Source organism: Cricetulus griseus, chromosome 8, assembly GCF_003668045.3.
Source record: "Cricetulus griseus strain 17A/GY chromosome 8, alternate assembly CriGri-PICRH-1.0, whole genome shotgun sequence".
Classification (NCBI taxonomy): domain Eukaryota; kingdom Metazoa; phylum Chordata; class Mammalia; order Rodentia; family Cricetidae; genus Cricetulus; species Cricetulus griseus.
The window spans coordinates 16731369-16746216 of NC_048601.1; the positions used below are offsets into that span (position 1 = coordinate 16731369).

At 42.7% G+C, this 14848-nt stretch overlaps 1 protein-coding gene across 1 annotated transcript; it reads left to right on the plus strand.

The window, feature by feature from the left end:
• The first annotated feature begins 976 nt into the window (after positions 1 to 976).
• Positions 977 to 9616, plus strand: LOC100771905 (C-type lectin domain family 2 member F-like). Its single transcript, XM_027429821.2, has 5 exons — positions 977 to 1049; positions 3260 to 3346; positions 5757 to 5944; positions 6561 to 6673; positions 9502 to 9616. Exons 1-5 carry the CDS (start codon positions 977 to 979, stop codon positions 9614 to 9616), a joined length of 576 nt encoding a protein of 191 aa, XP_027285622.2.
• The last annotated feature ends 5232 nt before the right edge of the window (positions 9617 to 14848 follow it).

The window sequence follows — 14848 nt, forward strand, 5'->3', positions numbered from 1 at the left end:
GGCATTCTTGGACAGGTAGCCAAGTTTAACTGCTTGGGGCTGTGGGAGCCATTTGTTTTGTTTCATTTTTCCTATAAAATTCTAGTTTAACTAGGACCTGAAGTGAATGTGGGCTACCTTAACAACTCGATTTATGTAAGCACCCACCTATAAGCCAATGTGATACCAAGTAAACTTCATAAAAGATAAGTAATGACAGCACATACATAAACATAGACATACACAAAGACAGATCTTAAAGCCAAGGCCTGAGAGCTTTCTTTTATCTCTACCACACTTAAGTTGGACTGCTTTGATTTTCTCCTTTGTGGTATCTGGCAACCAATAATCTTAGGCCTGTCCTTTCAAAGGTTTAACTTTTGGCAGAATAAGGTAGATTTACATCTTAAAGAAGTAGACTTAGAGTTAAACCTGGTCTTTAATAAGGCTCAGGTAGGTCCTCAGAAAAGGTAAAATTCCAACACATGAAACTACCATGCATCTAGTTGCAAAGCTGGAGAGTAGAGGCAGAGATGCCTTACCTGTTGGAAATGTGTCTAAACCACATCTGGCTTTATTTGCTTGGGTTTTGAGGATCAAACTTTGGCCCTCATGTTTGCAAAGCAAACACTTCACTAACTGAGGAATCGCCCCGCCCTACCCCATCCCATCCCAACCCATCCTACCCCACCCTGAACACAATTGCAATGTTTCTGTTTCTTTTCCGTAATAAGTCCGTAGTGAGGAATCATCACCTTCAGCCCATCAGAACTCAAAATTATCATTATAATTTTCAATTTTCACATAAAAACTCTACCTCCTCTACCAGAAAACCTACAGAGGAGGTGTGAGCTGTCGGCTTCCTTTTCCTTAGTGTCATCAAATGCTCTATATTCTACCTCGTCTTCTATGAGTGATAGAAGCATGGACCTGTGCTATGGAGAGCCCTTTCTCTCGCCCCTGTGCTTCTGAGGGTTTTCCAGCAATCATCGCACCAATGGAAGGTCCTCCTCAGAAGCTGGCATTCAACTTCTGGAGTCCTGTAAATTTTCGCAGAAGTCTATCACCAAGTATCCTAATTAGCTTCAGTTGTCATCTTTCCACACCCTATGATCATCTGTTGGGGGTCTCAACTGAGGGACTGACCAGAACAGAACACTATAACCATGTCTACGAGAGATTGTCTTGGTGACTGAGGTAGAGGGGCACAGCCCACTCTGAGTCACATCATCCCTAGGCGGGTGGACCAGGATGAACACAAGCCTGTGAACAGAGGTAGCCACTGAGCAACATTCCTTGGTGGTTCCCACCTCCATGTTCCTGCCTGAGTTCTTGCCCCGACTTCCCTCAGTAATGGACTGTGGCTTGAAAGCGTGTGAGTAGAATAAAGCTTCCCCTCCCCTGAGTAGCTTTTTTTTATCACAGCAACAGAAAAGCAAACTTAAACACTTAAGTCTTCTTACATAGGATTTCAGGTGCATGCCACCGCATACAAAACATGGGGATTTTCCATGTTTCTAATGTTTTAATTACAATGCAAGAAAATATTCCTTGCATTAGTTTTTAAATTCCAAATACACATATGAGGAATAGTTTCAATGTTTTGGAGGTGTTATGATGAAGCTTGAGGGGGTCCTTGGGGGATTCCATGGCAGGCGAGGGTGACCGAGGCAGAGGGACAAACATGCCAGGCAAACAGAGCTTAGTGAGAAGTTTTATTAGAAAGGGAAAGGGGAGAAAAGAGGTACAGAGACAGAGAGAGGATAGAAGAGAAGAGGGAGACAGGAAAAGTCCTGTCTTTTCCAAGGGAACAGCGGGAAAGGAAGTAGCCCGAAGAGAGGAGCCGGAAAAGGGCGTAAGTGGGTGGGGATCTTTCTTTTAAAGGGGTCCTTGGCACCTGGCTGACTGGGGTACTGCCTGAGTGCATTCTGCCAGGTGACAGGGGTAGGCCAGCATAATGCCTGAATCCTTAGGGGGGTTAATTAAAAGTCAACAAAAATTATAATCCCTCCTTCAATTATTGAAATCTGTAGGTATGGTTCCAGCTTATGCAGGAATCTGTGGTGCTAAGCTATAGTGCAGAAGACAGTGCCTACGTACGAAACGAGCCTTGATTTGCCATGAAAACGTGTAAAACCAATGGGTTCCTTTACAAAGTTTCGCTATACAACCTGTATGACAGTTGAAAACTCAGAGATATTAAAATAAAAACAAAATGGGGGCGGGACTCAAGGACCAAGAGAGAATAAGTGCAGTTTACGGTTAGTTGAAATAACTCCTAAGTCACACAGCTTTATCAGGTTTTAGATTTGGGGAGGACAACACAAAGTCCAGGGAAAGGCAAGCTATGATCTGCTGACTGGATAGCAGAAGGTAGAGTTGATGCCAAGCAAGCTTCCCCGTGGTGATCGCCAGCCAATCAGGGGCTGCTAGCAGACACCGTTGGGGCTTCTCAAGCTGCTGCCGTTACTCCCGCAGAGGAGCAAGGACAGGGCCAGTGAGGACAGGGCCAGGGACAGATCTTGTGGCCCTCTGGATCCAAGCACAGCGCTGTATCATCCATCCATCCGTCTTGCTCCATCCCTGACCCCAGAGAAACTCGGCCCTCAGAGTCCAAAGGTTTGAAGACAACGAATATGATTATCAGTTCTCCTTTGCTCCTAAGAATTTTCTCAGCCTCTGTAGTCACCGGAGCATCATACCCATGATGCTAGAAAATGTATACAGAGCGTCTCAGACAAGCCATGCACCCGGGCATCACAGGGCAACGTTTGGTAAGGAGATGACAGGGTTTGTTCACAGGCTAAGGCTGGTAGCCCTTGCTTAGCCTGTGACACAGAGTGTATGCATATGGACCTTAAATAAAAGCAAACGCCATCAACAAAACAGAGGCTCGACACTAAAAGGAAAAATGGAGACGGATAACATTACCTCTCCACCACAACCCCCCCTCCCTCCCTCCCTGCAGAAAGGAGACATTTCATTAAAACAAAGCAAAACCAACAAATAAAACACGAAATGAAACCAAACCCTCTGGGGAAGGCGGGGACTGGGTTTTTGTTCCATAAGCCTTGCTGGAGAACATACGGCACAGTTGTTGGAAATGACACATAGCTGCAGAGGCACACCTGAGTACCTTCCTCCCTTTCCAAATAGATCAATGACTGAGTTATGAATAGGACACAGAGAATGTGGATTTTTTAAAAAAAAAAATGGGGGTTTTGTTTGCTTGCTGCTTTTCTCTGGTAAATAATGACCTGTCTGTTTGCCTTATGTGCAGATGGGAAGAAATTGCTGACACTATGGACCCTGCTATGTGGTGGTGTTGTTGTTCTTGTTTGGGCATTTTTCACTTTACCTAGAAAATGTAAGTGATCAGTTCCGGCCGGCCTCTTTAACCCCTAGAAGATCAGTCTTCTCATAAATATGCATTGCATTGAGAGTGCCAGCTGCTGCTGATTCATTCAAAAATGGGATTTCATGCCCGGAAAGGTTTTCCCCCTAACTGGACATGGACAATCACAAGTGAAGAGTTGTGGAAGAGTAGCGTAAGAGCTGTGCAGAAGTTCCTTCAGTTTGAAGCAGGATGAAAGGGGGTTATGCACCAGTCACGGTGGTCAGGTAAAGCTTACCAACAGCTGGGCTTGTGTGCTCCTAGGTAAGATCTTATAGGTACAATATTCATGGCAGAAAACTGAGCCAGCTGACGGTGGTGGAGGTAAAGAGCAAAGTGAGGTTATGCTGTGTTGCATTTCCAGAGTGCGTTACCAGTCACTGACACACGAGAGTGTGGGCAACTTTATTCAACAGAAGCCGTGATGGAAGACACCTCAGCAAACAGCTTCTTCTGGACACCATAGGGTGTCCAGCTTCTGCACAGACCCAGGATGGTCTTACTCTATCCTGAGCACTGCGCTTTTCTCTCTCATACACCGTTGCTCCCCTTGGATATCTCCATCAGCAATGTAACAAGGTCACAGCATACCCCCAGATTAAATGAAAACAAAACAAAAGAAAATCTCATTCGCCCCTGTTCTTCCTATAAGTGCTGCTGATGCTTGCTACTTAATACAGAAACCTCCTTGAAATCTTTTCTTTGTCTTTTCTTCCTTTCTCTCGCCTTTGCTCCCTGCCTGCCTTCCTCCTCTCCATTCAGCCTTCCTTCCTTTCTGTCTTCAGGGTCTCGTGTATTCTAAGCACACGAACTGCCACTAGACTGCGTCTCCAGCTCAGCCTGCTTGGTTTAGTTCACTTTCTGTGAAGACGGTTGGTGTTTAGAGCTGATTCAGGGCCTTGCTCACATGAAACCAGGGCTCTTGCCATGGTACTAAACCCCCGTGCCCTTCCTTTTCCAAATTTGCATTAAATCCACTTTGACCAGGTTTCTGCTTCTGCTTTTCTCATGAAACCTGTAGTCAAGTTTACCAGAAACACCAATGCTGATAATTCTACTAGCCACTTGGAAAATTTCGTGCTGTTATACAATATAATTTGATCATATCCATCTCCCTAGCACCATCCACAGCAGCTCCCTTCCAATTTCATGATCTTCATTTTGTTGTGCTAACCCCCTGAACCCAGTTAGGACTACCTATATCTAGATATGGACAACCTACTTGCAGCCAGGTCGCCAAAGGCGAGTCACTCTCCCCCCGCAAGGATGCACTGTTGATCCAACAAGGATGGTGCCTCAGAGAAAGGGTCTCCAACTCCCATACTGGTGTTGGAATTTTAACTGGCTTGATATTGAGAAAAGTCTTTTCAAGGCAATTAGTCATTGGTGCAGACACAGAGGACTGGTCAAGCTGCCAATCTGAGTAACTGTGAGCCCACGGCTGTGGATAAGTCAGCTATACTAACCTTCCCCCATCCAAGGCTCATAGAGTGTCACAGAACAGTGAGTGCAAACTATGTAGCCACTGATGGATGCGGAAGAGAGCTATGAAATGTTGGCTTCCGTGTATCAGGCTCAGATCAGCTCTGCTTCTTCTCCCTCCATCCCTCCCTCCCCTCTCCCTCTCCCTCTCCCTCTCTTTCTCCCTTTCCCCTTCCTCTCCTTCTGTGTGTAGGTGTGTGTGTGTGTGTGTGTGTGTGTGTGTGTGTATGCATGCAAGAGTATGGGTTCTCATTGAAGCCAGAGTCAGCCTTTAATAACCTCTCTGCTTGAACCCTGTGGTATGGCGTCTTTCTCTTGAGCACTGCTTTTCTTAAATGACAACATTCATATATCTAGTGCTGTGAGTTAAGGAGGAAATAGGAAATGTTAAAGTTAAATTTCAGTGTTTTGCCCTTTTCTGATTCCTCCCTCAAGAACAAAGGACAAAGTAATAGCATCAATTTCTGAGGAAATGCTGTTTTCAAGAAAAAATATCAGTTAGGTCAATGGGAGAGAACCAACTCTTCGATGTTATGACTATAGAGGAATCCATTTGTTTGTGGTAAAGTATCTGAGGTGCCATATCCAGTTTTAAGAGAAGTGAATAAATAAATTCCAGTAGTATAAAATATCAGAAGACGAGTCCAAGTATGTTACATTACTGGAAGTTGGTCACTGCTATTTTAAGTTACTGGAAGATCTTAATTCTGCAATGCTTCCCTTTCACCTGGTGTGCTCTTGCTTGACCTGTCATCTTGGAGTTAATGGCTAAAGTGATTTGGCTTAAATCAGCTGTGAAAGCGAAAGCGGCTTTATCCGTGTGAAATATAGGCAAATCTTTCACAATGAAAGTCAGATTGTTTTTCTCTTACAGTTTCTTCATGTCGTATGTTCATTTTAGTTGGAAACGCAAGAGTCATCAGAAATAAGACATGCGATGATGAAGTAAAGATATGCTCGAGTACCTGGCTTAAAATTAATCAGAACTGCTTCTTTCTTTTCCAACATAAAAATGCATGGCTCTCTGCACAGGAGAACTGTCAACACTATGAAGCAAACCTGGCGAAGTTCACCACCAAGATGGAATTGGTTAGATTTCCCACTAATCATGCTGAGTAGTTAAGACACAGATCTTTTGCCTTTGGGCAAGTTGGATCTCAGAAGGGAAGATAGACAACTGGACATACTCATAGAAAATATATAAACTACACAAAGTATGTTATCACTTCTCCTAGTGGGTAGATTGGAGATGAGGTCACATTTCCTTGAAATGACGACATCTGAGCACAGAAATAACATCGAGGGGATGAAACCTGGGGGCGGGAGGGGGGGAGGAAGCCAGCTTCATCACAGGATTGAGATAGGTAAATGCCTAGAATAGTTGAGGAACCAAAACCAGACAGGCAACCAACCTGTCTGCCACAGATGAATGAGCACGGGTATGCCTACAAGGGTCTTGTAGGCCATTACAGAGACTTTAGGTTTCTGCTTCAGGCAAAGCAAGGTATTTCAGAATTCGGGTCAAAAGGACTATATTCTAACTTCAATCTTAACAGACTTTTTTTTTTTCTTTTTTCTTTTGATGTAGCAAATAGAAAGGTGGGGCATTAGGAGTGTGATGAATGTAGCCAAGGGCAGGGCCTTTTCATGTACTGGGAACGAGACTGCTACGAGGTATTCCTGATAGTGCTCTGTTTTGTCACAGGAAACTTTGATGCGCCATGTGCAGTCACTACGATCTTCATTTTGGATTGGACTGAACAGACGAAATTTACGCAGATTCTGGGTTTGGACAGATGAAAGTATATACAATAACGTGTAAGCCTTCATACGCTTTATTTAGTGTTAGGTATAAATCATGGTAAAGATTCTAATTCCATAAACGACGACATCTACTGCTTCTTTAACTACATTTCCCAAACTGGCCCTCCAACAGATGCTGAGGAGATCCTTCAGACAAACTGGTTATTTTTGGGGGCATCTGCCCTCAAGCACCAGTGTTGGTTTCTGGGTGTTTAATTGGGTTGCACATATCTTCCTTTCAATGTAGACTTGACAGAAGGCTAGGCAGTTCTGATCACAGTTTACTCTTGTGTATGCCTGTGTGCACACTCATGTGGTGTGTGTGTGTGTGTGTGTGTGTGTGTGTGTGTGTGTGTGTGTGTGCTCACGAGCGCCCACACACAAGTGGGCACAGGTCACTTCTCACTGCTGAAGAGTGAGTATCTGAAGATTTACTGATGACTACATTGTCTTTAGCCACCAGGGGCCTAACAATATGGATGAGAAGTGATTGGGAAGATAGATGATTGATTTCCTTTTTTCAAAATTCCAGAACTTCTCTACTGTCCCATGCCTAACGAATTAATTGTTATCGTTAGACTCTGGTTTTGTTCTGGAAACATTTAAAATTTCCTTCAACTTCAGAGTAGAAGAGGGACTTAGAAGACGCTTCTATTTTTCACAGAGGAACCACAGGCTTCCTTGCACTGAGCGTGTTTTCCTTGGCTCACTCTGTGGTATTAATATATTGTGCCTCACCAAAAGATTTCTTCCAACAAGAAAAGTTTTCAGGGTCATTCTACTTATATCAAGCATAGGTTGAAAACACACAATGACTTGAAAGCAGCAATGTAACCAATAATTGTGGTTTTTCACTCTGAAAACCAATGTAAGACATCTATAAAGCAAGTTAACATAATGCCTATGATGTTTTCTTGAGGTAAATATTGCCAGTTTAAGATATTATATACTCCCACTTTTAAAAAACAATGAGGAAAAGTATGAGCTGGTGAAAGTGTGTTACTTTGCTAGGATCACCACAATAAATGACACAGATTGAACAACTTAAGCAACGGATCTAGAGTCTAGAAGTCCATAGTCAAGGTGTTGCCAGGGTCTGTTTTTTTTTTTTTTTTCCCTTTTGCCTTGGTGTGTGGTTGCCTGCCATCTCACTCTTATCTTCCTGTGGCTCAGCCTGAATTGCTTCTCCTTAAAAGAGTATCAGTGGTACATGCAGTAGGAGAGTGTAGTTCAGTGGTGGAATATACCTAGCAATGAAAAAGCCCTGGGTATACACTCAACATGGACAAAGAAAAACAAAAAAGTCAGATTATATGATATTAGTGTTTATCCAAAAGTCATTACTTTAATCCCAACACTTGGAAGGCAGAGGCGGATGGATATCTGTGGTTTCCAGGCTAGCCTGGTCTACAGAGCAAGTTCCAGGACAGCCAGGGCTGTTAACACATAGAAACCTTGTCTACAAAGAGAGAAAGGGAGGGAGGGAGGAAAGGAGGGAGGGATGGAGAGAGAGAGAGAGAGAGAGAGAGAGAGAGAGAGAGAGAGAGGCTGTATTTTAAGCCAGGCATGGTGATATGCCTGCAATCTAATTTCAAAAATATCAATTAATTTAAGAAAGATCTTATCTTACTTAGTCGGTCCTTTTAAAACCTTATATTTAAATACAGTTACCTTCTGCACCCCTGAAGAGTAGGGCTTTCACATATGGGATTCCTGTAACAGTTGATGGGAATACTGGCACATGGGCATATGGGAATACGTAGGGATGCAAGTACAGTAGGTCCTCTCCATCTACAGACTCCATGTGCAGGCTCAACCAACCACAGATGGAAATCTATAGAAAGTAAGCTAATTATGCTTCTACTGAACGTGTCTGGCTTATTTTCTTGTCATAATAGCTTGATAATAGAGCATAACTACCACTTGGACGTGGTTACATAACATGGACGAATCTAGTGGAGTTATTTAAGGAGAATCTGAAGCCCATGAGGGGATGTGTGTAGGAGCTATGCAAGCACTGCATCACTTTATGTAGGGGGCCCGACCTGAGCATCTGTGGCTGGTGGTCTTTCAACTACTTCTTCAAGGATACTGAAGAGCTGACTATACACATATATTTTAGGAAAGAATAAGACGAAAATTCGAGGGTGTCCTAGAAATCAGCAAAGTGTACAGCTGACATATGCCCCTCCAAATAAGGCACTGAAGGCATTTTGATTACATTATAATCAGAACTTCACCAAGACTCACTGTCGGGCAATTTCTAATTTTGAATTCTCAATGCTACATGTTAGTATATGTGACGTGAAGTAGGAACTTCAAATACCTTTCTTAGTAACTCTGCATAGTGCCTTGCATATACCATGTCACTCTACTTAGTAAACAATACCTATCTCCTAATGAAATTGGTTCCCAAGTGGCCAAGTGAATCCATACTTGTACTTGTACGTTATGACAGGCCTGTACTGGAAAGCATGAAAAATGTTCCCTGAAATGCAAGTTACACTCCCCCACACAACACCTCTAAATACCTAAATATGTTGATTTACTAATTTTCATTCCCAATGGAAATGGAAGAATCTGACCCCTCCCTGAAGGATGAGGATATTTTCTTCCTTGGTGGCAGCATGTAGTGCCAGGGTGAGCTGCTGAGGAGTGGAGTGACACACCACCTCCCCAGCAGAGTCCAGAGGTTAGGTGTGATGGCTCAAAAGAGAGCAATGGCTTACATAGCATCCTCTCCACAAAGCATATTTGAACTGTGTTCACCAAAGTTTAGGTTCATTTTAGGAGGCTGTGCTGGGTCTGATAAATAAAGCAGTCAACCCTTTGTTTTGTTCCAGGAAGGAAGTCCAAGATCATGGGGATTGTGCCTTCATGCATAAAAGTGGTATAGACAGTACCAATTGTGATGAGCTAAGAGACTATATTTGTAGCAAACTAGGCCAGTGCCCTTGAAGAATTCTTCCATCCAAAAGAAAATGAAAGCAGTGTCTTCCTTCCTGCATGTTAAACCGATGGTGACGTGGTTTTTGTTCCCATCAAAATTGTTTTCAAATCTAATTTGACTGATGAACATTTACATGAATTTTATCTTCATCAAAATAGTTATTAAGAAGCCTAAAGAATAAGCTAAGTTTGAAACGGTACTGCTGGGTCCCCGAAGTTGGTACATTGGAGGCTATAGGAATGAAAGGCCTTGCTCAGAAGTGATTCATCTCAGTGGGGCACACTGGAGGGCGGAGAGAAGAGGAAGAAAGACCTCTGCTTGTCTGAAATTCATTGAAATCTTCAGAAAAGAGTAACAAGAGCTCTGAGACGAGGTGAGCTGAGAAGTTGCTTCATTTGCTTCCAATACACGGTTCATGTGGAACTGTGAACAAAGGCATGATGGGGCCTTGTGTCATCACTGGGGACCAAGCAACTCTCCACAGGTCTCTCGACCCTCAGTCAAACTGCTAAAACTGAAGGACGAAAGATAACCTGGATCTGTTGTTGCCACAATGACAGAAAGAGTGAAGGAGCCACATATTGTCATGAGTCACTGTGAGCAGAACATGAGCAGTCGGAAGTAGAGAGGAACACGAAGGAAGAACCCTGGCGACCTTGAAGGATCCATAGAGATTAGCAGGGATCCGCAAAGCTGTTTCACTCAGATTCTGAATAATACGGAAATGGTCTTGGAGGGAAGAGGGAGAAGAGGCTAACACTGGTCATCATTAAAAATCTCTTCAACCACCACAATCTTTTCTCATCTATGATCCTAGGGTTTGTTTCATTTGCATACACAGTTGTGGAGGAGTATAGGACATAAACTAGAAAAGGGACTACGGCTGGGGTGAGAGCTCTGAAGGAGGGAAGAGGGTTGTAGATACATGTCACATGAAACCAGGAGGACCACCGTGAGGAGGAGTGGGACTGTCAGGAGGACAGAGGGACAGAGGAGGAGAGTGGGGCAGAAGGACTGTTAGGATAAATCTTTCCGCCAAAGGCCACCTGAGCCCCACCGCCACGTGTGAGCTTTACGCCAGCTGCCCGCCCGCCCGAGTTAGGGCCCAAATGAATACACAGAAACTTGTATTAGGTTCAAAGCTGCTTGGCCAATGACTAGGATTCCTCATCTGTTAGCTCAGTCTCAATTATCATAAATCTATATATTTTATAAGACTTACTTATCGGACGCCTTATTGGCGTCCCCCCTTGCCAGTGGATCACATCGTGCTGCTGGAGGAGCAAGAGGAAAAGGGGGCCCTTCCTGTTTCTCTTTCGCTTAAATATGACTCTCCTTGCTATATTGCTTCCTGCCTGGATCACCATTTCTCTACTACATTTCCCAGAATCCTCTTTGACTCCTAGTCCCGTCTAACTTGCCCTCTCATTGGCCAAACAGTATTTTACAAAGGACTTACAAGAATAAAATGTACAGCCCCTGTAAACCTGGACTGGGCTAGATAAATGTCAGCCACTGCTCATCTTGGAAGGGAGGGCAAGGTCGTGCAGCATTCAGGCAACTTTGTGACTCAGAGTTTGGTTTGTCAGTTGGTTTTCTGTGGTCAGGAGCCTGGGTTTGCATTGTGGAATTGAAATAGAGACGAGCTTGGGGAAGACAGGAACTGGTTCAGATTGGGTTGGGAGAATCCTAGAACAGTTTCCGTTGGGGACTCTCATCTCTTCCTTTCATTCTTAGGAATTCCTTCCTCCACCTTTATCATCTGTGAGAGTTGCTCATCTTCCTTAATCTCAGTGAGGTACCGTCTATAAATAATTATGATGGGGGACACAGCTTTGGATTGCAGGCTGCATTAACCGAGGTGTGTTTACAGTAGCCTTAGCTCAGGGCTTTAACTACAGTGTCCTGTGATAGCTTTTATCATCTCCAGAATCATTTTAACAAAGGTAAGTTCCCACTAATTGTTCAGTAGCCAGCAGATATTAATTAAAATACATAAAGCATAATCAATCATTTATTCTAAATAAAAGAACAAAGCATGTACAAAAACGTTATGATTAAATTACTTTGCAGGCTGACTTATAAATTAATTTAAAGACTTAAATATCTTGCATCTTTTAGGAAAGGGAGGTGTGACATGTCTGTAATCCCAGCACTTCAGATGCTGAAGCAGAACGGTGAGGCCAGGTCAGCCTGTGCTACATAGTGAGATCCTATTTCAAAAACAAAATAAGGTGCTGGGGAGATAGCTGGGTCAATTCAGTGCTTGCTGTGCAAACATGAGTTTTATTCTCCATCACCCATATCAGAAGCCCAGCCTAGAAGCCGCCATTCATAATCAGTGGAAAATCAGAGAAAGGATTTTTGGGGCTTGCAAGCCAGCCAGTCTTGAAAAGGTAAGCTCCTGTTCCAGTGAGAGACTTCCTAAAGACTAAGGCATATAGCTGAAGAGATTGACTAGCTGCTCTTGTAGAGGACCACAGTTCTGTTCCTAAAACCCATGCCCAGGAACCCATCTCTGCCTGCATCACCAGCTCCATCTGACACCCTCTTCTGGCCTCTAAGGATACCTGCATTGACATGTTCATGCTCATGCATGCACACAAATACACACTTTTTAATATTTTGTAAGAATAATAAAGTGGTAAGCAGTAGAATAAGACACCCAGTGTCAACTTGTTGCAGATGCAATGCACCTACATGCTCATATGCATACACAGGCCAAATTAAAAAGAAATTCCATTGTTTAATGTTTTACCTTAGCTTTATTTTGGTGTTTCCCGATACAATAAAGAATTCTCCTTTGAATATCAACATCTCCTACAAACTATGGTATTCTTATACCCTTCAGTATTTTAGCTTAATTCTTTGGGCAAATTAAAGCTTAAATTATTTGCCTGACATTACACTAGGTGGTAGAACCACAATTTAAATCCTGTTCCTTTTCATGCACAGTGGAGACACCCAATCAATAGAAAAAATAGAATTCACATTCTCATCACAAGAAGATTTTATCAACATTTTTCATTCCCTGTATGGAGTGGCCTTTAGCAATGTTTAAAATGGGTTAGTAGGGGAAATAGAGTTTTTTGGAGTTTTTTGTTTGTTTAAAAATAGGACTCAACATGCTGTGCAAGAACCATATATTGTCTGAGTGGAACTCATACATGCTCAACTTTCTTGTACATCGGAGCTCTCCAGAACTCAGGGCAGGACAATGGCTTATGTCTGTGTATGATGTGCTTGCCACTAAACTGTACTGAGACAGAAAATATATATAGTAGAAAGAGCCAGGCTGCCCTTTCGTAAATATAGCAAAGAAAGGGGCAGGGGTGAACTTCATGGTGAAGATCATGCCTTTCTGCAGGATAGGTGGGTGGTTTTTATCCACTCCCAACCTGCTCCAGCGATGGTACCCAGGATGGACCTCTCACATGATCACACAGCTCAGAATTCTTTTCCATCTTACCATTTTCCTTGGAGTGCTAACCAGAGACCTTAGATTGGCAAAATCATAACTGGTCTGTTGTCTGAAGCCATCTTTCACTGCAATCTCTCTCCAGATATAACTGGCTTCCTACCCTTTATACAGGGTAACCTTTGCTTAACACCTTGACACACTTGTGACAGAGTATAGCCTTTAGAACGTTATCTTGTTAGTGACCAACTTTTTTGTCTTCCTTTTTCTAAATAGAACTTACTGCACAATGAGATGATATAGGGTTTTGATGTACTGTGTATGTTTATCTTATTGATTGTTAAAAAAAAATACTGTTTGGCCAATGAGACAGGAAGTCAGACAGGACTAGGAGTCCAAGAGGATTCTGGGAAATGTAGTAGAGAAGTGCTGATCCAGGCAGGAAGTGACATAGCAAGGAGACTCATATTTAAGTGAAGGAGAAACAGGAAGGGTCCCTTTTTCCTGTTCGCCTCCTCCAGCGGCAGGATGTGAGCCACCGGCAAGGAGGGACGCCAATAAGGCGTCGGATAAGATAAGTCTTATAAAATATATAGATGTATGATAATTGAGACTGAGCTAACAGATGAGAATCCTAGTCATTGGCCAAGCAGCATTGTACCTAATACAAGTTTCTGTGTATTCATTTGGACCCTAACTCAGGCGGGCGGCTGGCGAAAAGCGTACACACGGCGGTGGGGCTCAGTGGCTTTTGGCAGAAAGATTTATGGTAACAGGATTTATTATTTTTAACTCAGTTTTTAGTTTTAGCTTGTCTTCCTGGAATGGAAAACTCAGGAGTCCAGAAACTTCTTGCTGTTTAATCTTTATGCATATATCCTGAACATCCAGAACAGTATCAAGCACATGACTCTATGCTTGATAACTGAAATGATGGAGACATGAATGTATGCAAATAATCAATTCAAAAGGTAGCAAGTACTGTGTGTTTATGTCATCATACTAAATATTGGCAAGTGTGAAGGACTAGTTATTTGATTTTAATCAGTGTTTTCCAAAAGCACTCTCAAGAGTCACATCAGGGAACCTATCTGAATTTGGGGTCAGTTCAGGAGTTGGTCCTGCCCCATATTTACCTATATAAGACCCACATTTTCATCTTCGTTCTCCAGTGCCTTTCCTTTGGAGTGATGGCAATTGCTTGGTAGGTATCCTACTTCATTGTGAGAGGCAGAATTAGAAGCCAATTTTTTACGTGCTTCTATGACTCCAATAACACCCTTTTCAGCAATAAAGCTAATGTTCTGAACCAGAAAAAGAGTCCATAGTTTTCCCACCTGTGAAACAGCAACAAAACCAGGTTTGTAATGAACCCACTGTGTAAACTGTCATGACTCTAAGCATTTCTGTTCCATAAGTTTGAGTGAGCATCCTTGGGTCATGGGCTAGGTTCTAATTTTGTTTCTTTTGAAAACAGGTGCAATATTGTGGGAGAGTTTAGTGTAGAATTTCATATCTTTTAAAACTTAGTGTTTAATATATAAGCTTTAATTTGCATGGCATTTACAAATATGACTGCCCCTGGAGATATGGAAAGGAGTTCTGTAAATATAGGACTCTACTCATATATTCAAAAGCACTGCTTTATATATATACTTGCATATCTATGTAAATGTATATCCACATATGCTAGATATCAATACACACACACATATATGTGTGTGTGTGTGTGTGTGTGTGTGTGTTCACAAATGCTTACAAATATGTGTGCATGAAAACTGACATAAAATAAAACTTGACTGCCCACAACACTAGATAGAAA